The sequence below is a fragment of the Pongo pygmaeus genome, chromosome 7 (genome assembly GCF_028885625.2).
Source record: "Pongo pygmaeus isolate AG05252 chromosome 7, NHGRI_mPonPyg2-v2.0_pri, whole genome shotgun sequence".
In the NCBI taxonomy this organism is placed as follows: Eukaryota; Metazoa; Chordata; class Mammalia; order Primates; family Hominidae; genus Pongo; species Pongo pygmaeus.
Genome location: NC_072380.2, coordinates 725,103 through 752,998, shown reverse-complemented (window position 1 = coordinate 752,998; position 27,896 = coordinate 725,103). Strand labels below are relative to the sequence as shown.

General features: G+C 49.5%; 1 protein-coding gene across 4 annotated transcripts in view; it reads right to left on the bottom strand.

Annotated features, from left to right (window-relative positions):
• The window catches only part of DLGAP2 (DLG associated protein 2), a 944,800-nt gene that overhangs the window by 719,866 nt on the left and 197,038 nt on the right, over positions 1-27,896 (bottom strand). The window contains exon 1 of one of the 4 annotated variants that reach the window (XM_054498308.1): positions 17,610-17,771. The exons of the other annotated variants lie outside the window; for them this stretch is intronic. Within the exon in view, the coding sequence (XP_054354283.1) occupies positions 17,610-17,751 (142 nt within the window). The 5' untranslated portion in view covers positions 17,752-17,771. Of the gene's footprint in view, positions 1-17,609; positions 17,772-27,896 lie in introns of those variants that run through there. 4 annotated transcript variants of the gene reach the window in all.

The following is a 27,896-nucleotide window of genomic DNA, read 5'->3' as shown; positions in this document are numbered from 1 at the left end:
TCAGAGTGATAACATGGGCTTTGCGGTGGCAGCCACCTAGACAGGTGTTACCTGTCTGCTGTTACCATGTAAAATTTCATTCAATCTAGAAATAAAAACAGAAAGAATCCCTATCTAGTCACTCTGTCATGCACACTGTGTGACAACTAAAAACTAAGAAACAGGCCGGGCGCCGTGGCTCACGCCTGTAATCCCAGCACTTTGGGAGGCCAAGGCGGGCGGATCACAAGGTCAGGAGATCGAGACCATCCTGGCTAATATGGTGAAACCCCATCTCTACAAAAACTACAAAAAATTAGCCGGGCGTGGTGGCGGGCACCTGTAGTCCCAGACACTTGGGAGGCTGAGGCAGAAGAATGGCGTGAACCTGGGAGGCAGAGCTTGCAATGAGCCGAGATCGCGCCACTGCACTCCAGCCTGGGCGACAGAGTGAGACTCCGTCAAAAAAAAAAAAAAAAAAAAAAAAAACCTAAGAAACAGCACTATTCTCACAGAAGCACCAAGCTATTCAGACAAATGCCAATACACATCCCAGGAGATCAGATGACAATCAATGTGTGACTCCCTGGGGGAGTCAGGGGGTCATGCTAAGGGTTTGCCCAAGCGCAGCTTCCCAGAGCCTTCCTGCAATCACAGGGACACACAAATGGGGGTGCTGAGCACAGGAGGCTGCAGCTCTGGAAGGCAAGTTTATGCCTATTCAGGAGCAAAGGAGTTCAACCCCCCAGTGACCATGCAGCAGAGTGGGGCACAGTCATCAACTAACTTCCTAAAAGGGCATAGGAGAAAATCAGTCTCGTTACTTTCCAGAAACTTCCCATGTCTTCAAGGAAACATGGGAACTTCAACACACATATTTCGGACAAAACAACATTAATGTAGGCAAAGAGACACAGAGAGACCGGGGCGGGGGGCGGGGAATGGAGAGCAAGGGAGCGAGAGAGGGAGGAGAGGGAGAGAGAGAGCAAAAGCAAGAAAAGGAATTAACTTGGAGAAAATTAGAAAATGTTCCCTGTAAATGTTCCCAACAAAGATGCTGCTAGAGAAATGACTCAATCTTCATTCCTTAAACTTATAAACCACAAGTAATGCTCAATAGACTTTTTGGGGGAACAAACTCTTATACAAATGCACGTTAAGTGGTGGCGTTTTTAGCTGTTCTCCAGGCTGAGTAAGAAGAGACAAAGATGGGGCAGGCAGGGAAATGGTGACCTCAGCTTGTCTGGGGCTCAGCCTTATTCTTCTTGAGTTCAGTATTTCTAGCTGCTAGGAAACTAGGAAAATTTAAAGTCTAACAATAAACACGGAAATGCTACACCTGTATTCAAGGTCAAACAACGTGTCAGTTTCCAAAGGGGTCTAGAAACTCACTCTTTCTCCATAGGCCAATGACCTGATTCTGAGAATTGTTTCTAGTGACAGGCCAAAGAGAGATGAATAGATCCACTCCTGGGAGGGAGGACGCAGACAGGAGTGCAGGGAAGGGGACCAGAAGCAGCCATCAGCTGCTGGTGCCCTGGATTTGAAACACTGCTCACGCTTTTTATAAGCCAGTCAGATAATGGAAAAATAAAAACAAAAGTCATGGTTCTTAGGGGTGTTTTGTGCACTGAATCCTCATTCTCCTCAATACAGGTTTCTGTCAAAGAATTCCCAAACTGAACAGAACAGAAATTGGGGTGGAAAGAACTTTGCCCTTGAATTAGTCACATCTAACACATAGATTGTGTTAAACACCCAGAAGTGACCAACTATTACTCCCCAGATCACTAGGAAAATCGGTTACCACCCACCAGATCACCCACATGGATCAGTTACCACTCACCAGATCACATGCAGGGATTGGCTACCACTGACTGGATCACCTGCACAAATTGGTTACCAACCACTGGATCACCTGCAGGGATCATTACCACCCACTGGACCACCCATATCGACTGGTTACCACCCCCTGGATCACCCACATGGATCAGTTACCACCCACTGAGTCACCTACAGGGATGTTACCACCCACTGGGTCAGCCACAGGGATCGACTACCACCCACTGGATCACCCACATGGACTGGCTACCATCCACTGGATCACCCACATGATCAGTTATCAGCCACTGGATCACCCACAGGGATCAATTACCACCCACTGGATCACCCACAGGGATCAATTACCACCCACTGGATCACCCACATGATCAGTTATCACCCACTGGATCACCCACAGGGATCAATTACCACCCACTGGATCACCCACGTGATCAGTTATCACCCACTGGATCACCCACAGGGATCAATTACCACCCACTGGATCACCCACAGGGATCAATTACCACCCACTGGATCACCCACATGATCAGTTATCACCCACTGGATCACCGACAGGGATCAATTACCACCCACTGGATCACCCACAGGGATCAATTACCACCCACTGGATCACCTACAGGGATCAGTTGTCACCCACTGGATCATCCAGAGGGATCAATTACCACCCACTGGATCACCCACAGGGATTGGTTACCACACAGTGGATCTTCCACAGGGATTGGTTATCACCCACAGGGACTGGTTACCACCCACTGGATCACCCATAGGGATTGGTTACCACCCACTGGATCACCCACAGGGATTGGTTACCACTGACTGGATCATCCGCAGGGATTAGTTATCACCCACTGGATCACCTACATGGACTGGTTACCATATCCACTGGATCACCCACAGGGGCTGGTTACAATCCACTGGATCACCCACAGGGGCTGGTTACAATCCACTGGATCACTCACAGGGATCAGTTGTCACCCACTGGGTCACCCACAGGGATCAATTACCACCCACTGGATCACCCACAGGGATTGGTTACCACCCACTGGATTACCCACAGGGATTGGTTACCACACACTGGATCATCCACAGGGATTGGTCATCACCCACAGGGACTGGTTACCACCCACTGAATCCCCCACAGGGATGGGTTACCACCCACTGGATCACCCCACAGGGATCAGTTACCACCTAACAGATCAGCAACAAAATATTTTCTGAGCAACAGTCATACTACCTTCCTCATTAGGGCAAATTATATAATATAGTTAGATACCAAATGGTCTCTATGCCAAAACAAATCACAGATTTGTGAAAACAGAGCTGTGTTATGTTTGTAATCTCAAAATCAATCATCTGCAGGGACATCTTGATGTCTTCACTATTGATCTTCAACACTGATAGATTCAAATCTTATCTGTGAGAGACTAAGATTGACTTCCTGGAATTCTGGATGAGAAATTTAAGCACACACTGTTCAGATACCTTCATTAACTTTTGACAATTTTCAATCTAATCAATAATGTTTCACTAAATAGTGCGTTAGATCAAAATTTACTACCAGCTCCTCCACATGATCTTGTACACGGCGGGTCTCACTGTGCTTGTGGTGGGATGGCCACGTCACGACGTCCACACGCCAGCTCCTCCACATGATCTTGTACACAGCAGTTCTCGCTGTGCTTGTGGCGGGATGGCCACGTCATGATATCCACACGCCAGAGCTCTACTTTCCCACAGAGCAGTTGCCAGACACACGGATGCCACACATGTGAACCGTGGCCAGTCAAAACCAAAGTGTTCCATGCATAAAAATACACACTGGATTTCAAGGACTTCGCATTAAAAAATGTAAAATCTCGCCGTATGATTTTTTTTTCCCCCACTGATGACACGCTATGCAGAAAGGCAAGCAGCAAGCGTGAGAATGCGATCCCTAGAAAGGCTGCCCGGAAAGGTGGCCATCCTGTGTCTGAGCACTCAACTGGTAAACATTTCTCTACCCTGTGGTCTGGTATAAAATAGCCCCTAAAATTGTAAGAGTGCCTCACTGTGCCCAGACCCTCTGTATAAACAATGTGATGCCAGCTGAGCATCTGATTTTCTTCTGAAAGTCAGGAATTCAGATTGTGGTCAGTCACGCAAGCTCGATATGCCCATGTGGCCAACCCACAATCCAACCCCGAACTCCCAGGCTCCAATGAGCAGCGCTGATAGACGGTGTTCCGCACACCCTTGCAACGCATCACTGGAGAGGCAAACACGCCCTGTGTGACTCTCCTGCCTGAACTCCCAGGTTCCGACGAGCAGCGCTGATAGACAGCACTCCGCACACCCTTGCAACGCATCACTGGAGAGGCAAACACGCCCCGTGTGACTCTCCTGGGAGGGAGTCTTGGGAGCCTGCACTGTCTCCCTCCAGACTCCAACCTGTGCACCTTTTCCCTTTGCTGGCTTAGCTCTATGTCTTTTCACTGTAATGAATTCTACCTGTGAATAGAACCTCATGCTGAGCCCTGTGAATCCTAGCAAATCACCAAGCCTGTGGTTGGTCTTAGGGACCCCAGTGAAGTTGGCGTCAGAAGTGGGGTTCGCTAACATGACTCTGCCTCACTGAAATACGATGAAAGCTTTCTTTGGGAAAATGAAGGGTGAAGAGGTGAAGATGAGATATTAGCTCCTGAGTCTTCCACAGCATGAAATGCAGCTGAGCTGCCAAATGCCGTGAAAGGTAAAAGTCATCTACGGAGTTTAGAAATGATAGTCCAAGCCCAGGAGAGCTGGGTTGCTGGACCTGGGGACGGATTTTGGCTGTTCTGGCTGATGTGAGTGGGAAAAGTGCATCCCAGGTGAGGACTTCGGTTTTCTGTTCTCTCCTCCAGGTGGGAGGGGAAAGACCCCAACTTTCTAAGGTGAGTGCTGAGTGTGCCAGAAATACTACAAGTGTGTGTTGCTCCCTCCCTGAAGTGGGAAGAATAAATGTGAGATCAGGTTACACAGGCTGCAGCAGAGCTTTAGATAAACAGAAATGCTCAGGGCTGGGCCCAGTGGCTCATGCCTGTAATCCCAGCACTTTGGAAGGCTGAAATAGGAGGATCACTTAAGCCCAGGATTTCAGGACCATCCTGGGCAAACATTGCAAGACCCCATCTCTACACAAATTAGCTGGACATAGTGGCATGCACCTGTGGTCCCAGCGACTCGAGGCCAGAGGAGGAGAATCACTGGAGCCTAGAATTCGAGACCAGCCTGGACAACAGCGTGAGAGCCCATCTCTGCAAAAAAAGACCATTTTTTAAAGAGAGACAACAAAAACATTCCCACTGATGGTGCATCGGCCCCACCTGCTTCCCAGCCAGGACCTCCAGGCACCTGTAATGTCAGCCCTGTAAATACTGACTTTAATGCCAGAGGTTTCAGTAAACTTCCAATGAGGAAAAAAAGAAAGGGAGGATTTTGAAAAAAATGTATTTTGTGGCTACTGAATCAGAATATAGGACCTACACTGATGTAAAATATTATATGCTTGCAATTTCATAAATGCTAGAGAGCTCATCCCAATCAAAGAAAGCTGCACAAAGAATAATAACATCGAGAGGACACAGCTGCTTAGGACACGATGGCTTTTCGCTGTGGCTGGCAGATTGAAATGTACACTTCCTGAGAATTAGATCTCCAGAACGATGACAGTTGCTGTTATTTTTTCCAATAGCGCCTGTGGAGAAAGGGAGCAGGGAGAGAGGCAATCTCCAGATGGAGACACTCTTCCACGGTTTTTAAAGGCACTTTCTAGTTAGTAATGAGCGCTCATGGCATCTAGAGTCTGACGGGTTTCCAGCCTGATGTGCGCATCTCGAGTGAGTAACACAGACCCTCGGCTGACAAAGCAAAAGGGCATGGGGAAGCCTTGCTTGGACCGGACTTGGGACATGACCCCGCTACATCTCACCTTGCCACTGCCCAAGAAAAGCCACTGGCTTTTCCCAAAATCCTAGATACACAGATCCTGACTCCCAAACCTCAGTCTATGCTAAAACCAGACAGCATCTGCTGTGTCTGTCTGGTCACTAGCTGTGCCCAGCTGAGATCAGGTGACCAGTTCCACCCCACAAACAGGACTCAGATGCAGGTACGGCAGCATCCCAGGACCCCCCTGAGGGTCCCACACGAAAGCCCCCGGGAAAGGGCCTGTTCTCTGGTGGGGCTGTCTGAAAGCACACTGCTGAGCTCTGTACCGTGCTTCTGGTACAAAGGCTAACTATGTGCGATTCCTGCAAAACCTGCAGATGGGTGGGGGCATCCCTGAACTGTGACCCTGCTGCTCCACTCTCCTGGCAGGTGGCACCCTCCGCCCGCTCTGGGGAACATCTCAGGGCTGGTGACTCCTGGGCTCAGCCTCCCGGGCAGCCTGACTGCCCCCTCCCCTCCTCCCGGAGCAGACACCTCAATGAGGTGGGTGGACAACCACCAACAGCTCTTCCCAGAAGGGGGGTGATCTTTTCTCATTGGATAATGATCAGAACAAAAGTAGATGCAGAAAACTATTTTAAATTTTTGTAAAACAAAACCCCAGCATCTGGAGACATGGGAGAAGAGGGAGAGCATCAATGAACTTTGGTTTTCCAAACTGTCCTGAAAACCTTTCCTTCCCCCTCCCCCCGAAAACGTCCCAGGCTGCCCTCCCCAGCTGTTGCCAGAGCCCTGAATTCAAAGTGACCCAGAGCCTCTGACCACATGTCATGGACACGGATGTGGTCAGCTCCTGCATGTTTCTCACAATACACTCACAGACGATGTCCACACCCACATTTCAGATGAAGAATCCCGGCTAAGGAGGGACGAACTGCCCAGGGTGAAATCGCAGGGAACCCTGTTCCCTCTCTCTCTCTGTCCCTGTGCCTGGGTCCGTCAACCTCACAGGACCACCTCATGTCACAGGCACTGGTTTTTCGTGCCTCTGCCCATCCCAGCCACCTGACCAGCTCAGAATGTCACCATTATTGTTCTCCCAATTTTAAAGGTGAAATGGAAGCTCAGAGAACTTAAGTAAATGTCACAAGAGTCATCAAATACGTAGTAAAACTCAAGCCGTAAGCCATGTCTTCAGGCCCCACGCCCCACGGTCTTTCCACAGCTCTGCGGCCTTCGTTCACATTCCAAGCACCCTACTGCACCCCATAGCAGCCAAAGACGCTTTCCACCTTAAAGACGGAGATCCCGGCTCCTTCTATTCCCCGATTCTCTCATGGGCAGTTGTGGGCCTGGTGTGCGCTCTCAGGAGCCCATGCATGTTCACCCTGGGAAGGCCTCAGCCACCCCCTCACGAGACCGCAGCCTGGGGCCTCCAAGTGGGCACTCTAGCCCCTCTGTGTCTGCACCTCCCATCCCTAGGCAGGGGCTGTGATCCTGCTTTCTGCAGCCCTGCCGGTGGCTGCTCTGCTATGTCTCCGGAGGTTGCCTGCAGAGGTTTCTGAACAGAAAGGCTCGGCCTCCTTAGCACAGATGGCCTTCACCTCATACCTTGGTCTCATCCTCACACTCTTCCTCGGGGCCTAAGGCAGAGGCCTGGGAGTTTCTGCCATTTTCTCTCACGTCCTCTGCCCTCTCCTTGGCCTCTGAGGCAATGAGAGCCGAGACCTGGGCTCCCTCTGGCTCCCATGGCTCCTGTGCTGAGACACACAGGGCTGCCACGTTGGCTGGCCATGCCCACGCCACCTCACAGCCAGGCCACAGCCCCCCACAAGCTGAGCTACACAGGGCTGCCATGCCGGCTGGTCACCCCCAGGTCACACTCTGGCTTCTGAGCAGGAGGCCAGTGTGGTCATCCAAGCCTCTTTCTTGCAGCCAGGAATAAGAAACCACCGCTTCTGCAGGGAGCAGGGGAGGCCCTTGTAGGCTGGGTCTGGCCCAGATCCCTTCCCTACCCCTGCCGTGTGCTCCACACCAACGATGCATCCATTACAGCCTGCTCAGGGTCCAGGCCTGGTCTTTCTTCTTCACCTCCGTCCCCTCGAGAACTTGGATCCATCCTCAAACTCTCTATAGGCAACATAGTGAGACCCTGTCTCTCCAAAAATACTTAAAAATCAGCCAGGCATGGTGGCACATACCTGTAGTCCTAGCTACTCAGAGACAGAGGCAGGAGGATCACTTAAGCCTGGGAGTTCGGGGCTGTAGTGAGCCTTCAAAGGGTCTCACTCTGTCACCATTATACTCCAGCCTGGGCAACAGAGAGACCCTGTCTCAATTTAAAAGGAAAACACGCTGAGTCTAACTTGTCATTGAGCTTTGTGGTCTTCCCAGACTTGTGTGGGATCTGCAGCTCGCACTGCGCATTTGATGTGCTAAGTCAGGAAGCGCGGCACCCCTCCTCCTTCACAGTGCACGGCAGGGCCTCAGCAGATGTGTGTGGAAGGAATGGTTGTCTGAGACACAAGGCCAGAGGGTCCCAATATGAGAGTAAGAACTGCTGAACTACCCTCAGCTCCACCTTGGATCAGCACTGCAGAAAGGCCGGGATGGACACCTCCTGTCCCCCCTACCCCAGGCACCTGTCACCTCCTCACAGAGTCACCAAAAGGCAGGACACTGAACTTGGAGGCGTCCGTAGAGTCAGTCCCACTCCTTCACTTTCAGTAAGAGAAAAATGAGGCCTAGACAGGGAACACACACCTTAGGACACAGAGCACAGATGCAGACAACACCAGATTCCCTTGATTGTGGGAGATGGAGGAGAAGACCCTGTCCCATCTCAGCTCCACCTGGCACCCGACGAGGCAGTTGGGCAAGATTAGGCCCCCGCCTTCCAAGGGTATTCTCTCCGGCATTACTCCGGCTCCTCCATCCCCAAGCAACTCCAGGGATCTGTGAGGAGAAAGATTGCTGTCTCTGATAAATGCACCCCACCATCCACAGAGCTGAGGGTCTTTCCACTGTGTTGTTTTCAGCTTTGAAAATCATGCGACATTCTAAAAAATTCCATTTACTGGCATCTCTTTAAAGATGCCTCTCTCATAGTCATGGGGAAAAATAGGCTTCTTAAAAAAATTTTTTGGAGAAAGCCAATGACAATTAGATCTGATTTTAAAACAATAGACATGATGAAAAACTTAAAACATCACTTTTGTTTTGATCTTAATATGGTGAAATATGGGCATGTTTTTGAATCGATAAGAAACAGCGTGCCCATCATGGTGATAATGACTAGAGAGGACTCACAGCTGCCTCTCGGCCCGTCGTAAGCGCATCCTGTGTTGAGCACGCACAGCAAGAACGATACGAAGTCTAACAAGCACTTCCTGGTCTATATGTGGACAGCTGCCCCACCTGATACACCAGAGATCCTTTCTAAATGATAGAGTTTTCCCAGAACGACAGCAAGACAGGCAGCAGCCCGTGAGGCGAGTAAGGGAGACTTGAGGAGCGTCCTCAGGAGAAAGTCTTAAGAAGAGTGCCATGGCTGAAGGGCACCACGTCTGTAGATGTGCGAGGCCTTCGCGCAGGAGGCCATCATGCCAAGACCTCTGTATACAGAGACAGGCTCCGCCACCAGCTCTGAGGCCTGAGGAAAGTTCACACAGAAGCCTAGGCCTTTAGAAAGGGCAGTACTGATCACCCATTGACGTCATGCAGTGTGCTTTGTGAAAATGGTCCAAGGTGGTGCAACAATGGACCAGAATCTTCTCCTATACTGCTGGAAACATTCTCCTGGTCAGCGCTTTATTTTATTCGAAAGTCGTGAAAAAGTTGACTAAATGCTCTCTCTCACCCAACTTCCCAGGCATCTGCAGAGCATTCCCTTAAACAGCAGCTCCCTGCCACCTCCACGCTGTACCCTAAGCACCCAACAGCAACTAAAAAACCAAAACAAAAAGAGAAGACCTTGCACTCAGCTTGCAACCAGGCTCCAGCTTCCAACCAGGCTCCAGCTCGGACACACGGAGAGGCGGGTGGGCTTCCCTTCCTCCCTAGGCATTAAGTTCTTAAAAGACAGGCCGCCATCTCCCAGGGGAGGCAATGCAATCAGAGGTCCTACTTAACAGCAAACATCCTTCCCGAGTTACATTGGTCGGTTCCTGCACTTGCCTTTTCCAATGTAGAAGCATGTGTGGCCACCTTCGAATAGAGCCCCCTTGGGTGCCCTTCTCTTTCTTGATGGGAGCAGTCAAGGCTGCTCGCTCTGGCCCTCTGGGCCCTGCTGACTGAGCCACACAGACTCCTACAGAGGCTCATTCTCTTCAGAGACCCTCTTCATAAACCAACTGTGACTCAGCGACGCACGGTACACAGTGTTCTGTTCTACTCAGTCAAAACAAACCGGCAGCTCAACCCACAACGTGCTCCGTGAGCTAATTTCCAGCAGGCTGGAGACGCGTCCCACTGGGCAGGGTCCTCGGTCATTTTAATGAACTTCCTACTCTGACTCTTAGAATGTTCCCAGTTTCCTAGAAACAATCATTGTTAAACGTCCCCACTCTTACGCAGCTCTCCAATTTTCATTAAGCAAATATGAACAATAATTGATAGACATTTTAATAATAACCACATAAAAAGCACATAAACGCTCATACTCCCTGAAAAACAAAAAGCCAACCCAGAGGTTTATGTGGAATTCCACCGAGTATCCCACAAACAGGAACCACTGTGCTTTGAGGGAAGCGCTGAAACTAGAGCAGGACGCACAGCTCCTGTGCTGCTGGGGTGTAGAAATCTTGTGAAGGACACACACTTAGACATGACGGATGACAGAACACGACTGAGGCACACCCGGCCCTGAAACATGGAATTCAGCGGAGGAGTCTGCAAATGCGACAGAGCCACACCGTCCAAGAGAAATACAGTGTGAGCACATGTGCAGTTTATGGTTTTATTAACTACATTAAAACCGTAAGAAACAGGTGAGATTAATTTTAATACACTTTATTTAATCCAACATATGCAAAATATCATTTCCACATGCAATCAACATAAAAAAATTAATAAGCTACTTCACATATGTTTTCATACCAAGTCTTCAAAATCCGGCATGTAAAATGTTTTACATGGACAGACCCTCTGGACTGAGGAGCCGGGCGTCCTGGGTTCACAACCGCATGTGGTTGGCAGCTGACACAAGGATTGTACAGCAAGGACTCCCACGCACAGCTTTGGGTCCAAGGCAAAGAGTACATCTCTGAGCCCCATACCCACACCAGGAGGGAAGAGAGATGCCCCCATGGTGGAGTCGCTCAGAGAAGGTGTTTCCAACACTCCCAAGGGGCAGCCACTTCGGCGTCTCCTGCGGGAATGGCAGCAGGCCCTCTGCAAGCGTCTGGGGTACAGCTTGCGGTACACGGGTCTGCTAGGCTGAGGTACCGTGCCCTTCCCAGTACCAACAGAAGCCGAGTAATACACATTCTTACAAATCACACTCAGAGGGTTTGGAAACGCTGAAGAGACAGAAAGGAGACTATGGGAATGCTGGATGCTCTTTAAACTTTAAAGAGGCAGAGCTGGGGGAAAGCTCTATCTTTGGACAGCAAATCACTCTTTCCTTCTGTTGCTCTTATAGCCGGGAACACCTGTGCGTCTGATCTGTTCTTCTTCAGACAGAATAGCCTTGAACTGAAGAAAAGGTGGGTACTCTGGTTCCCCAAATGTTCCATCTCCCCGAGAGCTGACACGGGGCTGGGGTCCACCACCTCATTGAGCTCACGAGGATGAGCGAGCGTGAAGCAGGATGAGTCTCCGCATCTGCGCCCAGTGCCCGCTCTGCCTCCACCCTCCCCACCACAAGCCGGGAATAGCCACGTCACACGCCTCCTCGCAGGAGTGAGCACTCGCTTCCTCTCCACCCCCTGGGATGCGCAGCTGACTCAGAGCCACCCCAAGTAGGGATGGGCAGAAACCAAGGCAAGAATCGAAGAGGTGGCCTGTTTCAAGCAGGTCCCACTCAATGGAGCTAGAAATACATCGACTCCGACAGGCCGCTATTCCCGCTAAGTGGGATGAGAACAAAGAGCCAGGTGTCTGCACAGCAGGCTCTGCCCTCACCCTCGTGCCCACAGCCAGGTGTCTGCACAGCAGGCTCTGCCCTCACCCTCGTGCCCACAGCCAGGTGTCTGCACAGCAGACTCTGCCCTCACCCCCGGGCCCATGGCCACGGCCGGCAGCTGTTCCAGGACAGAGGGCTCCCTAACCCACAGAATGATCAGGGGTCAAGGAAGCAGCGGATGTGGCAAAGAGGGTCTGACCCTAGAGAGACCTGAATTCCCATCACGACCCGGCCACCTCATAAGCCAAAGCTTCCTTCTCTGAAGGAAACAGACAGCAGCTGCCACTCTGCAGGGCTCTGCAGGAACGGACGGGGACAGGGTCGGAAGGTATGCTTATAGACGAGTCCACAGGAACTCCAGAAAATATTACTTCCTTCCCACATATCCTTGCAGGAAAGAAGAAAAAACCCTGACCATATATTTCCAATATTGTTTATCTTTGCCCAAAACAGTCTAAGAACCTACAGAAAGATCGGGGGGAAGGGGGGAAGTTAACGTTTTCAATCAAGAATGCAAAATGCTGACTGATCCTTTTCAAACTGTTGGTTATCAGTATTTCTTCATCTTAAGAAATTTTTTTTTAATTTTTCATTTTGAAATAATTTCAGACATATAGAAAAGCTGCAAAAGCAGTACAGGGAATTCCTACATACTCTTTACCCTGATTTCCCAAACCCTGACGTTTTATGTTCACGATTCTTTCTCTGTCTTTCTTGTAATTTTTTTCAGAGCCACTTGACACTACATTGCAGGCATAATAGCCCTTCACATAATAAATGATTCACTGTGTGCTTACCAAAACCAATGGCGTTTTCATAATAATCACAGCACGATCATCAAAATCTTGAAGTACTAGTATTTCACTGACAAACCTTATTCACATTTTGCCAATTGTTCCACTCCTGTGTTTTACAGGAAATGAAAAAACAAAACTCAGCGCAAAACCACATGTTGCACTTGTCACATCTCTAGTTTTATTTAACCTGGGACCATTTATCAGTCTTTCTCCATCTCTACTGAGAATTTTTCCCTTCACAAATCATAAGAAGAAAAGAACTGGATCATGAGAGTCCCTCCTATGAATTATTCACAGTGTGTGAAAATCCAGAGGTTATGAACTTCAGAGAACATTTGTTAGCCTTTTCTATTTCAGAACACACGTGGCTGCTGGACTGCATGTGTGTTTACGGACTTTGGTCAGGAAAGTGTCTAGAGGCCAAAGGTGAGAGGGAAAAGGTGAAAAGGAAAAGGTTTGTCGACAAAAACATCAGACACTTGCTCTTCCTCCAAGATCCCAGCAAACTCAGAGGAATGCCACGAGGTCTTAGAGTACATGTTTGTGTTGCAATATTTCCTAGAAGGGAATATTTCCACTGATAACAGAACATTCCTCAAATAAAAGAAAGGTTACCAAATAAAACCTGCGTGAGGCAAACATTCCATTTCCTTCCAGCCATGGGGACCAAACATCCCCTCGGTTACTCCTCTTGAGAAGACAGAGGCCAAACAAATTCCAGAAAAAGGACTCAAAACTGCGGGTTTTCCATACATTATGTTGTTTCATTGAGAGTCCAAAAAATGAAGATCCAGGATGTCATAAGACTCCAAAGATTTTTAAAGAAAAACAAAGTGGGGCCGTTCTTCCTGTGCCAACACCCACCACCGTGTTTCAGCAGTCCAGTAAGAAGGGCTGGGAGCCAGGGCGTGGCCACCAGGACGCCGGGAAGGGCTTTAATCAGAAACTCAGAATGGGCTGGCAAGGGCTCCAGAGAACAAATGAAATTCAAATAGAAGTAAGGAACCCGCCAAGCTTCCCGGGAGCCAAATGTCCCAGCTCTCACTGCAGGAAGAACATCATGACAAGTGGCAGTGCCTAAAAATAACGGCCGAGATACCTGGGATTCTTAACAGAAGGGCCAGGAATCCCAGATCCCGGGATAGCCAGGGAATTTAAGAAGGAATCACAGGCGGCTTTTTCTAGAACATGTTCCTGATTCTTTTTCCAGAGCCAGGAGGCGGGAGAGGCAGAGCGCTCTCGTTCTCACCCTCATGTGAAACGCCCCTGCCATTCCCTGCTCCCTCAGCGTGGGAGTCCCCCAGACGCCAGGGTGTGGACATAACTGGGAACCACTTCTTCAGAAACACAACTGGCCCGTGTCAGCTGCACATGCAGCTCCTCAGCCCTCAGACACCCACCTACCCCAGGACCAAGATCCAGGCGCAAGATTCAGTAGGGCAGTGGCCTCAGTGCCTGGACTTCAGCTGACAACTTTCTCACACATACCTCCTACCTACACATGCGTTTCTATTCAGCTGCAAAAAAAAAAAAAAAAAAATCCTCTTTTACTGCCCCCGCCTCGTGAAATCATTTGACAAAGACAATTCTGTGATTATGTCATCTTCACTGGGGATTTAAGGAAACCCAGAAGAATGGATCTGAGCCCCCAAACCTCTGCCCTTCCCCTGCTTCCATCCCCACTCATCTCCAGAACAACCCACAGAGTCCTCCCAATTAATGCAGTTCCAGAGGGATTTCCATGAGCAAGGCGCCTCCCTCCCATTACATAATAAATGGGATGTAAATCTGAGTTCCCTGGTTTTTGCTGTTCACAGGACAGCCTCTGCACCACACCCTGGCACACTGGTGTGGCTCCCACAGCTCTGGAAGACAGCAGGAGGAAGTCTCTGCAGTGTGGGGTCTCCATGAGGCTCCCAATCCCGCACACCTGCACCTGCTCTTGGTGTCTGGCCCACAACCTGTGTCCTATATCCTACGTGGCAGCAAGCCCAGGACGCACCTGCCTTCTCTGCATCTCCATGTAGTCTTTGCAGGTTTCCTCCACTACCTAGAATATCTCTGTCTGCCTGGCAATCTATTGTAAAAGACTCAGCATTGAAGTCCCCTCCTCGGACCTTTTCTGCAGAGGTCCTCTCACCCTGGCTTCCGATGCAGTGTTGTTACATCATGCTGTGTGTGCCTGGAGTCCCTGGTGTGCACCCCAGCACAGGAACTCCTCATTCATGTTGCTGTCTCCGTAGGACACAATAATTTCCCCTAAAGCAGAGACAACATTGCATTTGTCTTTAAACCCTGGTGGCCGGCAGAGCAGGTGGATCGTGCATTGACTCCGTGACCATATGATCAACCAAGAGAAGAACAGACTGGATTCCATGTCCTGCCTTTGCTTCCTCCAAGAAGGCAAGGGGCTGTGTAGCTCTGGGTTCTACAGTGAGTCACTCACTTTTCTAAGGTCTGCAAAAAGGAGAGGCCAGGGTCGCCAGGTCTGAGTCAGAATTCTCAGCCTTCAACCCGATGCAAACACATCAGTGTGGCCTGTCTCAGACTGAGAGGCACAAGAAAATCATGAATCAGGATGAGCAGGTGCACCAACTCACTCCTCCTAGAGACACAACACAGAAAATTAGAACTGCAATGGCAGGAAGAAAAAAATACACATTTCTGAGGTGAAAAAACAAAGCCAGAGACCAAAGTAATTTCTATAGTGCCCAATACATTTCAATTTCATCCTGCACTCATGTGTCCATTCTTGGTAACTCAAATTAAAGTGGAAATGACTTGTAGTATATATAAATCATGGAAACCAAGATCAATATTTCCTTCTAAGTATAATTAGACTGCAGCCCTCATTGTTGCCGGGAACTCCCAATCAAAGCCAGGCAAACACTGCTTGACTTCTGCGGTGTGGGATGTTTAGAGGGGGAATGGCGGGGGGGTCTGGGATGTTTAGAGGGGGAATGGCGGGGGGGTCTGGGATGTTTACAGGGGGAATGGCGGGGGGGGGTCTTCATCTTTCCAGACAAACCTTGAGGAGTGTGTTGCAGCGAAAACTGCCTGAAAAGCCATCCGGCCTGCCTTGCCCCTACCCTGGTGTGAGCCCAGACCACCCACTTACAGCCTCAGTGCTCCTGTTTCCTCCTCTGTGAAATCAGGCTTCCCAACAGAGAATGCTTGAGTCCCTTCTAGCTCAAAGGCTCCGTGAATCTTCCGGTTCTTCCTGCATTGAGGGCAGCGATTCCCACCTATTTCCTGCCATGTGTGGACACCTTGCGCCTGACCCAGGGTGCGAGGGAAAGGCCAGAGGAGGACCTGTCCAGTATCACCAAGTTCTTCCCCGTGCTTTATTTTTTTTTATTCCTCTAAATCAAAAACCTTATGCTGTCTTCTGAGTGCATCCCACCCTTCACAGATGCCTTTGCAAGGTGTCAAGTACGCAGTCCCCGCCAACATCACGCGTGTTGTCACCACAAGAATCAAACAGGCACCTGAGCACCAAGCTCGGGACCTGTTCCTCATTCCTCTTCCATGTAGCCCAGGATACACTAAGGACACAGTAAACCCACGTCCGGGACGCCTACTGAACACATTCTCGACCTCCGTAAATCCCTGTCCAGGATGCCTACTAAATGCAAACTTGACCTCCATAAATCCGTGTCCAGGATGCCTAGTGAACACATACTCAACCTCGGTAAACCATGTCCAGGACAGCTAGTGAACGCAAACTCGACCACCGTAAATCCCCGTCCAGGATGCCTAGTGAACACACACTCAACCTTGGTAAACCATGTCCAGGACACCTAGTGAACGCAAACTCGACCACCGTAAATCCCCGTCCAGGATGCCTAGTGAACACACACTCAACCTTGGTAAACCATGTCCAGGACACCTAGTGAACGCAAACTGGACCTCAGTGAATCATGTCCAGGAAAATCTCATAAATCTGTGTCCATGACACCTACTAAATACGTACTCGGCCTCAGTAAATCCATGTCTATGACATGACCAGAAATTCTCCTAAGAGGTGGCTTCAGGCTGGCGCCCTCCCCAGTCACGGGACCTGCCACAAAGACCATGAGACCCTCAGCCCTGGGCAGGGCACTCTGGTCCCGTTCTCCCGGGACCCCATGGCTGGCCGGCGTCCCTTCTACTGCACACACATGCTTCCTTCTGCTGTGCTATGGAATTCAAGTGTGTCCCATGGCATCTGATGGGCCGGGCACCACTCTGCCCCTTCAGGGGAACTTGTGCATCTGTGTGCTGGTCCTTTGTGGGGTTTTTTTGTTTTTTGTTTGTTTTCTGCAACTTAGCTCTCTGAACTCTGTCCTTTTTTTCTCATTATATATTTCTTGAGAAATTTCTAACTATAATCTCCAGGAACGACCAAGAGCAATAATTCCCAACTCTAACCCCATACTCCAAATCTCCTTCCTGCTCCATACATCCCAAGACCTCTGTCCCTCCCTGGTGTGTCTGGCTTGACACGTTTGTATGACAGCCGACAACAACCCCATACCCTACACCCCACTGTGCTGGGCCCCACAATTCTCCTGTTAAGAACAGAATTGTTACGATTATGTCTGATCTATGAGGAAACCAAGGCTCGGAGGCGTTAAGTGCCCTCTCTCAGTGAGTGACACACATGGAGGACTTTGAACCTTAAGGACCTCAAAATTGGCCACTTGCTCAATGCACATTCCTGACATGAATAATTCCACCCTGAGACCTTTGGTGTGTGCTGCGTATGCTCAGGTAGACCCAAGAGCCTTGGGGACCAGAACGTTTTAAACACACCCCCACAAAGTGCTACAATCACGGTAATTTTTAGTCATTGAATCAACATGTTCAAGTAAGAAAACAGTCGCCACAGAAGCTTCAAGAAAATCCCCAGAGGCTCATCACTGTCCTCCATCAAGAGGAATCCCCCGTAATGGATCATGTTCTATAAACAGCATTCTTACCTTTGTAGGAGTTTTCCTGAACACTCCCCATCTGACACATCATCACCAGCTTCACCTTCATGTAATTACAATCGATCAGTTTGCTCCGAAGTCTTTTACCATCCCGGCCACTGGGGCCCTCCCACGAGGATCTCTCCCACATCGGCTCCTCCAGGCCTCCAGTCCCCGGCTCTGAGCTCTTTCTCTTTCTCGGCGGGGGGTCCTCTGGCCCCGGCTTTTCCTGTCTTCCCCCCACGCTGTCCCCACCCCCACAGCGCAGAGGCATTTAATCCGGCTCAGGGAACACCTGGAACTCCTACGAGGCTCGCTCCGCTCCTGCCACGCAGTGCTGTGAGCCCCACCGGGATTATTACACAACCGCAGCCGTCCTTGCTGGAGGAGGGCAGCTCCACTGTGTGACGGCTCCTGTGGGTGCGGCCAGCTCTGTGTGCCAGCACCCTCATCCTTCCTCCCGGCTCACTCAGTTTAGCTCCACGTGGCTCAGCTGCTGCCAGCCCCTCTGCGGCCACCCACGGCTGCCGCACACCCCCTTCAGCTCATGCCCTGGCCACGGCTGCCCAGGCGGTTCCAGAGAGCAGCTCCCTGTGCCACCCGGTGCTACCTGCCACTCTCCTCCCAGCAGGAGCAGAGCCCACTGTGCCCTCCAGGAGCCAGGAGAGCAACGGGCACAGATTCTGCTTGTTTTCAGGGTTCCTGGGATCTGTTTACTCAGGTGAGGTGAGACACCGAGACAAAAATAACCATCATGGATGGAGCAGTGGAAACACACAGACCCCAGACCGGGAGGCAGGGCCTGCCACAGGGCCAGGGCCACACAGGTGCACTGGGAGGGCCAGGAGGTATGAAGGGGGTGGCCAACACGGGGAGCCCTCACTGGGATCTGGGAAGAAAGAACGGGAAATCAGGGCCAGCAGTCTTAGGCCTGGCCAGGTTGAATGGTCCTGGGGCTCTGGGCTGTCAGCAGTCAGGAGCATGAGAGCCCATGGAGGGAGTGGCGGGCGTGGGCTCTGGAAGTCAGCTTCGTGTACAGGCATGACCACAGGCAAGCTGCTCACTGTCCCCAGGAACTGGCCAGCCCAGGAAGAGCCTCCCCTCCCCAGTCAGCGAGGCCCAGACATGAAAGCATCAGAACACGGAAAACTGACAGCATGGCTAAGACCTGCTCTGTGCCCCCGAGCGGCCCGGAGCCCAAGCGAGTTACTCACTGAGTAATGGAAGTGTGATGTGTTCATTCTCCATGACATAGCCGCTCCTCCTGTGAGCTCAACCCCTTTCAGTAGTGCAGGAAAACCTTGAATTAATTAATTAAAATACATTTTATTATGCAACGCCCCTGCCTGCCTTTGAACTGGAACACCATGTTTTTTCCTGCATTCATGCTAGAATGGACACATCGGCTCTTCCTGGGCCTTCAGCTGGCTGAGCAGATCTCAGACTCGTCAGCCTCATAACCACATGAGCCAATTCCTTATAACAAATCTCCTTCTATTCACGCAGATATACATGATGAGATTTATATATATAAGCATGGGGTCTACGTATGTGTAAACAAACACACCACATATATCCGATGACTTCTACTTCTCTGGAGAGCCCTAATACACCTGCAAAGCCCACAGGGTTACTCCATGCACCATGCAGACATCCAAGCTGTGCTAACACACGCTCTCCACACCCATCCACCAGGCTGCCCCCCAAGTCATGGATTCCTGGACCACCACAAATCCAGCCCTGTCCAGCATCCACACAGAACAGCATCCTTCCATGAGGTAACTTCAGCCCAGAAACAACCATTCACATTTCATGTATGTATATGAAACAGGTTGAGCTGGGAGGATCGCTTAAGCCCTAGAATTCAAGACCAGCCTCGGTGACATAAGGAGACTCCACCTCTACAAAAAAAATAAATAAAAATTAGCTGAGCAAGGTGGTGTGCACCCATAGTCCCAGCTACTTTGGAGATTGAGATGGGAGGATAGCTTGAGCCCAGAAGGCCACTGCACACCAGCTTGAGTGACAAAATAAGATCTCTTCTCTAAAAACAAACATACCAAAAACACTCCAAGTGGCCATCACCCACGCGCGCCTACACTTTCACCATTATCAACATAATTATCAATACGTCTTCACCATTATCAACATAATTACCAATACACTTTCACCATTATCAACATAATTACCAATACTTCGATAGCAAGCAATCACCCACACGCACCTACACTTTCACCATTATCAACAAAAGTATCAATAAACTTTCACCATTATCAACATAATTATCAATACATCTTCACCATTATCAACATAATTATCAATACAACGATAGCAAGCAATCACCCACACGTGCCTACACTTTCACCATTATCAACATAATTATCAATACATTAATAGCAAGCAGGCCTTTACAATATCTGGATTTAGTAAGAATAACACAGATTGGCCAGGCGCGGTGGCTCACGCCTGCAATCCCAGCACTTTGGGAGGCCAAGGCAGGTGGATCACCTGAGATCGGGAGTTTAAGAACAGCATAACCAACATGAAGAAACCTCATGTATCTACTAAAAATACAAAAAAAAATAGCTAGGCAGGGTGGTGCATGCCTTAATCCCAGCTACTCAGGAGGCTGAGGCAGGAAAATCACTTGAATCCGGGAGGTGGAGGTTGCAGTGACCAGAGATCGCACCATTGCACTCCAGCCTGGGCAACAAGAGCAAAACTCTGTCTCAAAAAAAAAAAAAAAAAAGAATAACCTGGATAAGCATGCAGTGCCAGCTTCCTGAAATTTCTGAAATGTGCCTCTGTAAAGTCACATCCTGCACCTCGGCAAGGCCAGCACTAAACTACACCGGGCTTACAGTCCTGCCGTAACAGTCACCACACAACATGACCCCACAACGTTTTCCCTCCCCATCCACCCCACCCAACATCCAAGCCCAGGGCTCCGAGAGGATCTAGTCCCAACACCTGCTAACCTGCCGTCGGTACTGCCCTCTCGCCTCCAAAAACATGAGCCCAAGGACACAGATGGCCTCGCTGTCTTCTACCCACATCACCTAGGAAGGGCCAGTATCTCTGGGATTGACTGAATTAACGTCACCTCCTTCAAGACATAATCAGCAGTGGCTGTGAGGGACGTGGCTGGTGTTGGTCCCATGTGGAAACCCTAAAAAGGACAATAAGCTGAAAACTAGAGACATCTTTCCATGAAGCTCCCTCCAAATGTGCACTTCTCATGTTTATAGTCTCCTATCTGCAGCCATCAATACGCAATGGATGCTGTCATGTGACATCCATCAGTAACTACGAAATTCAAAGCAATGTTAACAGCATCATTGATTTAACTTAAGAACATTAAGCTGGATCCCTCTCTTCAGAAGATAATTTCTGTTTGAGCTGACCCTGAAATCACTCACAGGCCATTTCTGCCTGTCACACAGCCGCTAAATTACTTGAGTGTGCATCTAATAAACTTTAGACCTTTGGCAGTCTTTGATTGTTTAATTATTTTAAAAGCCAGCGTCTGAGACATTTTCCCTTAATTAGTTACGCTTTTCCCCTACGTTATTTCTCCAGGAACAGACCCCTGACATCTGATACAAGCACAGGTTCAATTCAGTTCAAATTTAAACGCTTCCACTGACTGTCCCCTATACACCAAGCTCAGAGGGGTCTCTCAACTGGTAAAATGCAATCCTGATTCCCAAGGAATTCTATGTCATACTCTTAAAAAGATACATTTAAACATCACCCCCTGCTTCCTTCTTAGCGAATATCTTAACTAGTTATGTAAACTTCAGGAACTGTAGCTTTTTCATTCTGAATGCAGGGTTAAGCGTATTGGCATCTCCAGCTCCTGGGTAGAAGGTAATTAAAATGGAGGGTCAGGTCAGCATCAGCACTCACACCCATGCCCTGGTGGGCATCACAATCCATCACGACAGTGGCCCCTCAGAGTCTTCCTCCACACATTCCTAGGGAAAGACACTGTCACGGGACGTGACACAGCAGAGAAAGCCTATCCGCCAAGACTGACACAGACGAGCCGTCTCATTTACAGACATTATGACACAGCCTGGATAACCTGTGGTTTGCTACCTAGTAACTTGTTCCATAGTAACTTGCTGCACAGTCAGGGAACACCCACCCGGGGTTTGCCATAGCTTTTAACATGGTAGCAAAATCAACACACACCGGAGTGTGATACAGAGTAATGCATTCCACGGTAACAAGCATCCATCAGAGCCCAGGGCTTGCAATTCCCAGTCCTGGGCACCTCCCTCTATATTCCAAAACTCCTGGCCTCATTTTCCCTCAAGAAACATTTTCTTTTCTTTCATTATTTGTGCGTCAGTGCTTAAGATGCCTGCACATTAACCCCAACTCACACCGGAGAGAACAGTGGCCATAAATCAAGCCTCTCCAATTTGATTGATGTGCCACGTGAATACCTGTTTAGCAATGAAACTGCCACTGCTAAATAAGTAAAGCTTTGCTGGAAAAATCAATCACTGTCTTTATCTGATGCTTCTGTTTAAAGGGAGGGTATTAAAATATGTACTAAAACTATTTCTATTAGATAAGGTTCATGGTTGCAAATAATCAAAGCTTCTCAGAACACAATGCACACCCCCACAAAACTATCCCAGAATAAGGTGGTGCTTAGAAATAGTTTTAATTTATTTTAAACCCAACAAACAACAGTTTTCATTAAAGATGAAGTAAGTCATAGTTTTAAAAACCTTTCCCGTTTAGTGCAGAGTCTTCTTTTCAATAAAATGCCTTCTTGGAATTACTTTTAAATTTTGGGGGCAAATATTAAAACTGTCTTCCATCTCAAAATAAGAAATTCCGCATGACTTGAATAACCTCAGGGATTACTTTTCCCTCCGGAGGGGTCTGCTGTCCCTTTGCTGCAATTAGCACCTCTCTCTCTCTCAGAATAAAGTGAGCAGGACTCATCCCAAAGAGATACGGTTAACGGGTTAGAAAAGAGACAAGGCTTCCGCTTCCAGTTTAAAGTATTATCTGGTTCACAGCCCTGACACAGCCTCCACCAACTTCCATGAAAATACCAAAAACTCGGCACCTCTGAAAACAAGGACAGATCGTCATTTGCTGCAAGAAACAAGGAGCCATTTCTCCCATGATCGTGGTGCCAGCTGCACACACGGCACCTGCCCAGCTGTGCCACACCTGGGCCAGCATGCCACACACCTGTGTCCCACGCAGATGTTTGCCAGTTCAGAAACACAGCCTGCAGCTGGCTCCCACCCATAAGATGAGGCTGACATCACCCCAGAAGCAGCTGTCCAGTTCTTCTGCCTGAACCTCTCACTGTCCACTGGAAGATGCACGTTCTCGGAGGAGAGCAGAGACCCACAGTGGGTGAGGACCCTGGCCCGGCTCCCTTGGCTGGCCAAGACCAAGACCAGAAGAGCCAGGTCGCAGCCACTGGCTCAATGTGAGGCAGCCCGACAGGACTGGCAGTGGGAAGCCTGCTCTGAGCAGTGGAGCCCCCTGGGTGGAGGATGGCTGGGCGGCAGTAGCCGTGACAGGTACAGAACAGCATCTGTAACAGCTGTGCTGCCAGGGGAGGAGTTTCCAGGGTCCTCCAGGCAGAAGGGACACGGGACCAGGATAATCCCACAGACTGTCTATGGGAAATACCAGTGAAAGGGAGGTCTCCTCCTGTTCCGGGATGCGTGGGTCACATGAAAGCGAGTGGCCACAGAAACGCTCATAGACGCGCATCCACACTCACAACCACACTCAACACTGCAACAGGGAGGACGGGTCTGTGGACACGTGGACACAGAAATGGCCACAGACACGCATCCACACTCAACACTGCAACAGGGAGGACGGGTCTGTGAACACGTGGACACAGAAATGGCCACAGACACGCATCCACACTCAACACTGCAACAGGGAGGACGGGTCTGTGGACACGTGGACACAGAAATGGCCACAGACACGCATCCACACTCAACACTGCAACAGGGAGGACGGGTCTGTGGACACGTGGACACAGAAATGGCCACAGACACGCATCCACACTCAACACTGCAACAGGCAGGACGGGTCTGTGGACACGTGGACACAGAAATGGCCACAGACACGCATCCACACTCAACACTGCAACAGGGAGGACGGGTCTGTGGACACGTGGGCACAGAAATGGCCACAGACACGCATCCACACTCAACACTGCAACAGGGAGGACGGGTCTGACCATCATTTAAATCCTGAGCCTGGGAAAGTGTGCGCGACAGAAATCAGGAGAAACAAGTCTAAAGAGCCACCTAGTCTTGGGAAAAAAAGTTATAAAAAAGATTCCTAGGACTATAAACAAAAAAGGAAGAAAACAGACTGAGATGAAATCTCGCAGAAGGAGATGGAGATGGTGAGTCAAAGAAGGAAAACAAGGCAAGGATTAAATTTGCACCAAGTTGTGAAGTCACGAAGAGCCAAATGTACACTTAGGTAAACCTGTGATGTGGAAGATGGAGCTGCAGGTGGAAGGTTTCCCAGAGCGCCCGGGGAATGAATGACAGGCAGTAACAAAAACGAGGGAAAGTGGGGTGAGGACCAGGATTCAGCTCACCCTGCCAAGTGCTCAGCATGAAGCAAGCACACAGTAAGCCTGGCCCTCATCCTCACAGGGTCTTTCTGGCAAAGTGTATCTGAAAATCATTTTTGCAATTATTTTTTTTTTTTTATATCTTTTGAGACAGGGTTCCACTCTGTCACCCCGGCTGGTGTGCAGTCCTGCTCTGTCGCCCAGGCTGGCCAGATTGCCCAAGCACGATCATGGCTCACTGCAGCCTCTGCCTCCTGGGCTAAAGCACTCCTTGTACCTCAGCCTCCTGAGTAGCTAGGACTACAGGCGGGCACCACCACACCTGGCTAATTGTTTTTAGTAGAGATGGGGTCTCACCATGTTGCCCAGGCTGGTCTCAAACTCCTGAGCTCAAGCAATCCACTCACCTCTGCCTGCCAAAGTGTTGGGATTACAGGTGTGAGCCACTGTGCCTGCTGAATTGTTTTTAGATTTGCTTATTGTTATTATGCACACAGGATTCACAAAGCAGGCCTGAAACTCTGCTCCCTAGAAAGGGAAGCTTCTACAGTCAGTCTTTGGGCCTGGGAATGTGGATTTGAGGGCTATTCCCTGATAACAGGGGCTTCCTATGCCTAAACTGTGCAAACATGTGGTTTATACCACACACCTGCTGTCCTGCTGGGAGCCCAGAATTCGGGTAAGTGCCAGGCAGGGGTGCCTCTGTGGGCAGAGCCCAGCATGACCCTGGGCACCGCGTCTCTCACAAGCTTCCTGTTGGATGACACACGTGGTCACAGCCTGATGCTGGAGGAGCCAAGCCCCTCCTGGGAGTCTGTGGGGAGCAGCTCTGGAAGCTTCCGCCTGGTTTCCCTGGACCTCTCTCCTCCACCTTCTCCCTCTGCTGATCATGCTCTGCGTGCTTTCTCTGTAACAAATCATGGCCATCCTGCTGGGCATGAGCTCCAGGAGTCCTCCCAGTGAATTGCTGAGTGGGGGTGCTCCTGGGGACCCCAATGCTAGTTATACACATGGGATGGAAGGGAGTTATTAAAACTGCTACCCAGGTTTCAAAGACATTTCCATTTTAAAGGCATTTCTTAGTAAAGGGAAAGATTTCAGTAGTGAGGAAATGGAAGAAAATATTCCAGACACCACAGAGAGCACAGCCACATGGCGGAGCCTTCTGTGTCCCACAAAGGAAAGAGAGGCGGGTGGTGGCGAGCACAGCCCAGCAGCTCACACCCCACACAGGCTCTGCTCTTTCTGACCATCTTCCCTGGTGCAGTTTCCTCCAGGGACTTGCTGCTTCTCCTCGGCCGGATGGATTCCGGGCACACTGGGGCCCCATCCTGTACTGGCACAGCCTCTCCTATTCTCAGGACCCCAGTGTGAACAGTGGACTCTGTTCTCAAGGCCAACCTGATGTTAACTGGGTGGATGGTGGCAGCAAATGAACACTGCCCAGCAGGACTTGCCTTTCCTTGGAGCTCATCAGCAAGGGGGGAGCTCATCAGCAGGGGGGACACACAAACTCCCCCAGCTTCCCTTCCCCACCCACACTGCCCAAAACCTAGTACTTTAGGCAAAGAAGAAAGACTGAGATGCATCAGAAAGCACAAGCATCCTGCCCGTCGTGGTCTGACGTCGGCAGCTCTGTCTCAGCTACCCCAGCACCATGAGGGCACCTAGGACAGGACGGCTGTTTTTCCTTCCTACCAGTCCTACCATACTATGTGCACAACTCCTTGCTAATACATTAAGCCAGTTTCAATTACAATGTCAAGTCTTTCCATTTCAGGTTAAATAATAATGTATTTTTAGATGCCAAGTACTTTTTACTCTCAAAATTGAGCAAAGCTTTGAGGCCAGACACAGTAGCTGATGCTTATAATCCACGCACTTTGGGAGGCCAAGATGGGAGGATCACTTGAGCCCAGGAGTTTGAGGCTGCAGTGAGCTCTGATCACACCACTGCACTCCAGCCTGGGCAACACAGTGAGACCCTGTTTCAAAACAAACAACAACAACAACAAAAAAAAAAACCCGACAGCACTGAAAGCTCAGTCTTCAGATTTGAATGTTTTAAAAAATAATGTTTAGATCTTTCCAATAACTCAAAAAATATGCTTTGATATCTCCAATAACTCATAAGTATATCAGTTTGTCTTCAATTCAAGCTGATTTGTCTTACCCGTATGTCTACATACCTCTAGGTCTAAAAAGCTATAAAAGAAAAGGATGGAACAACATTATCTTAGTTAAGAACTTAAGTTGAATAACAGTGTGGGTTAACACAATTGTCTTCCCGGAAACAAATCTACAGCAAATCGTACTTTACCCACAAGGTATCACCACAGTCTTTCTCACAAAGACAACAACACAGAAGATTGCGGTGAACACCAAGGAAACCTGTTCAGGATCGACGCAGACACAGCGTGGCACAGACACGGCACAGCACAGATATGGCGTGGCACAGACACGGCCGTGCCTGTCTCACTGTCTTTCACAAGGAATCACACTGCACCCAGTCTACAATCAGAAAACAGTCAAGAACTAAACGTGCATTGTTATAAAAGCCCATCTAAGCGACACAGGTTGTCAGATGACTGGTAAACCCTAATTCTACGAATGGCTTAAAAACAAATTACCAACACTCACCATTTTAAGGGGTCTTGACTGGCTGAAACCAAATAACAGAGGCATATTTTAAAACAGGAGGCTTAAATCTAAAATCTTTTGAATTTCCAGTAAGTGCAGGCACAAACACACATTTCCATGCCCCAGTCCCCTGCACACAGACCCACACAGACCAGAAAGAATGCCTTCAGAATTCAGACGAGGTTGAGATTCCAGAGCTGGGGAAGGCAAGAAACTTAGGTAAATCCACTTAGATTTTACATCCGTAGCTCCCAAATGGCAAAGCTGAATATCTTCAGCTGCTCACATCATCCACGGCCCTAGACATGTAACTTACCAAAGAATTTGTCTCTGCACTCTACAAATTAATCGTTACATATCTCAGAAAGTCAAGAGGTAGTCTCATTGTCATTCAACTTGTATTTATTCATTTTGATCAACTTTACCTCACAAAAGAATACTCTGGAGGCCGGGCGCGGTGGCTCACGCCTGTAATCCCAGCACTTTGGGAGGCAGAGGCAGGCAGATCCCGAGGTCAGGAGACTGAGACCATCCTGGCCAACATGGTGAAACCCCGTCTCTACTAAAAATACAAAAATCAGCACGGCGTGGTGGCACACCCCTGTAATCCCAGCTACTCAGGAGGCTGAGGCAGGAGAATCACTAGAACCCGGAAGGTGGAGGTTGCAGTGAGCTGAGATTGCGCCACTGCACTCCAGCCTGGCAACAGAGTGAGACTGTCTCAACAACAACAACAAAAGAATACTCTGGAGACGCTGTCCAGAAACAACAACAACAAAAGAGAATCAGTCTGGGTGCAGTGGCTTGCGCCTGTAATTCCAGCACTTTGGGAGGCCAAGGCAGGTGCATGGCTTAAGCCCAGGAGTTTGAGACCAGCCTGGGGATTATAGGGAGTCTTCACCTCTATAAAAAGTTCAAAAATTAGCTGGGTGTGGTGGCGCACACCTGTAGTCTCACTACTTGAGGGGCTGAGGTGGAAAGATTGCTTGTGCCTGAGAAGTGGAGGTTGTAGTGAGCTGTGGTTGCACCACTGCACTCCAGCCTGGGTGATAGATTAAGACTGTCTAGAA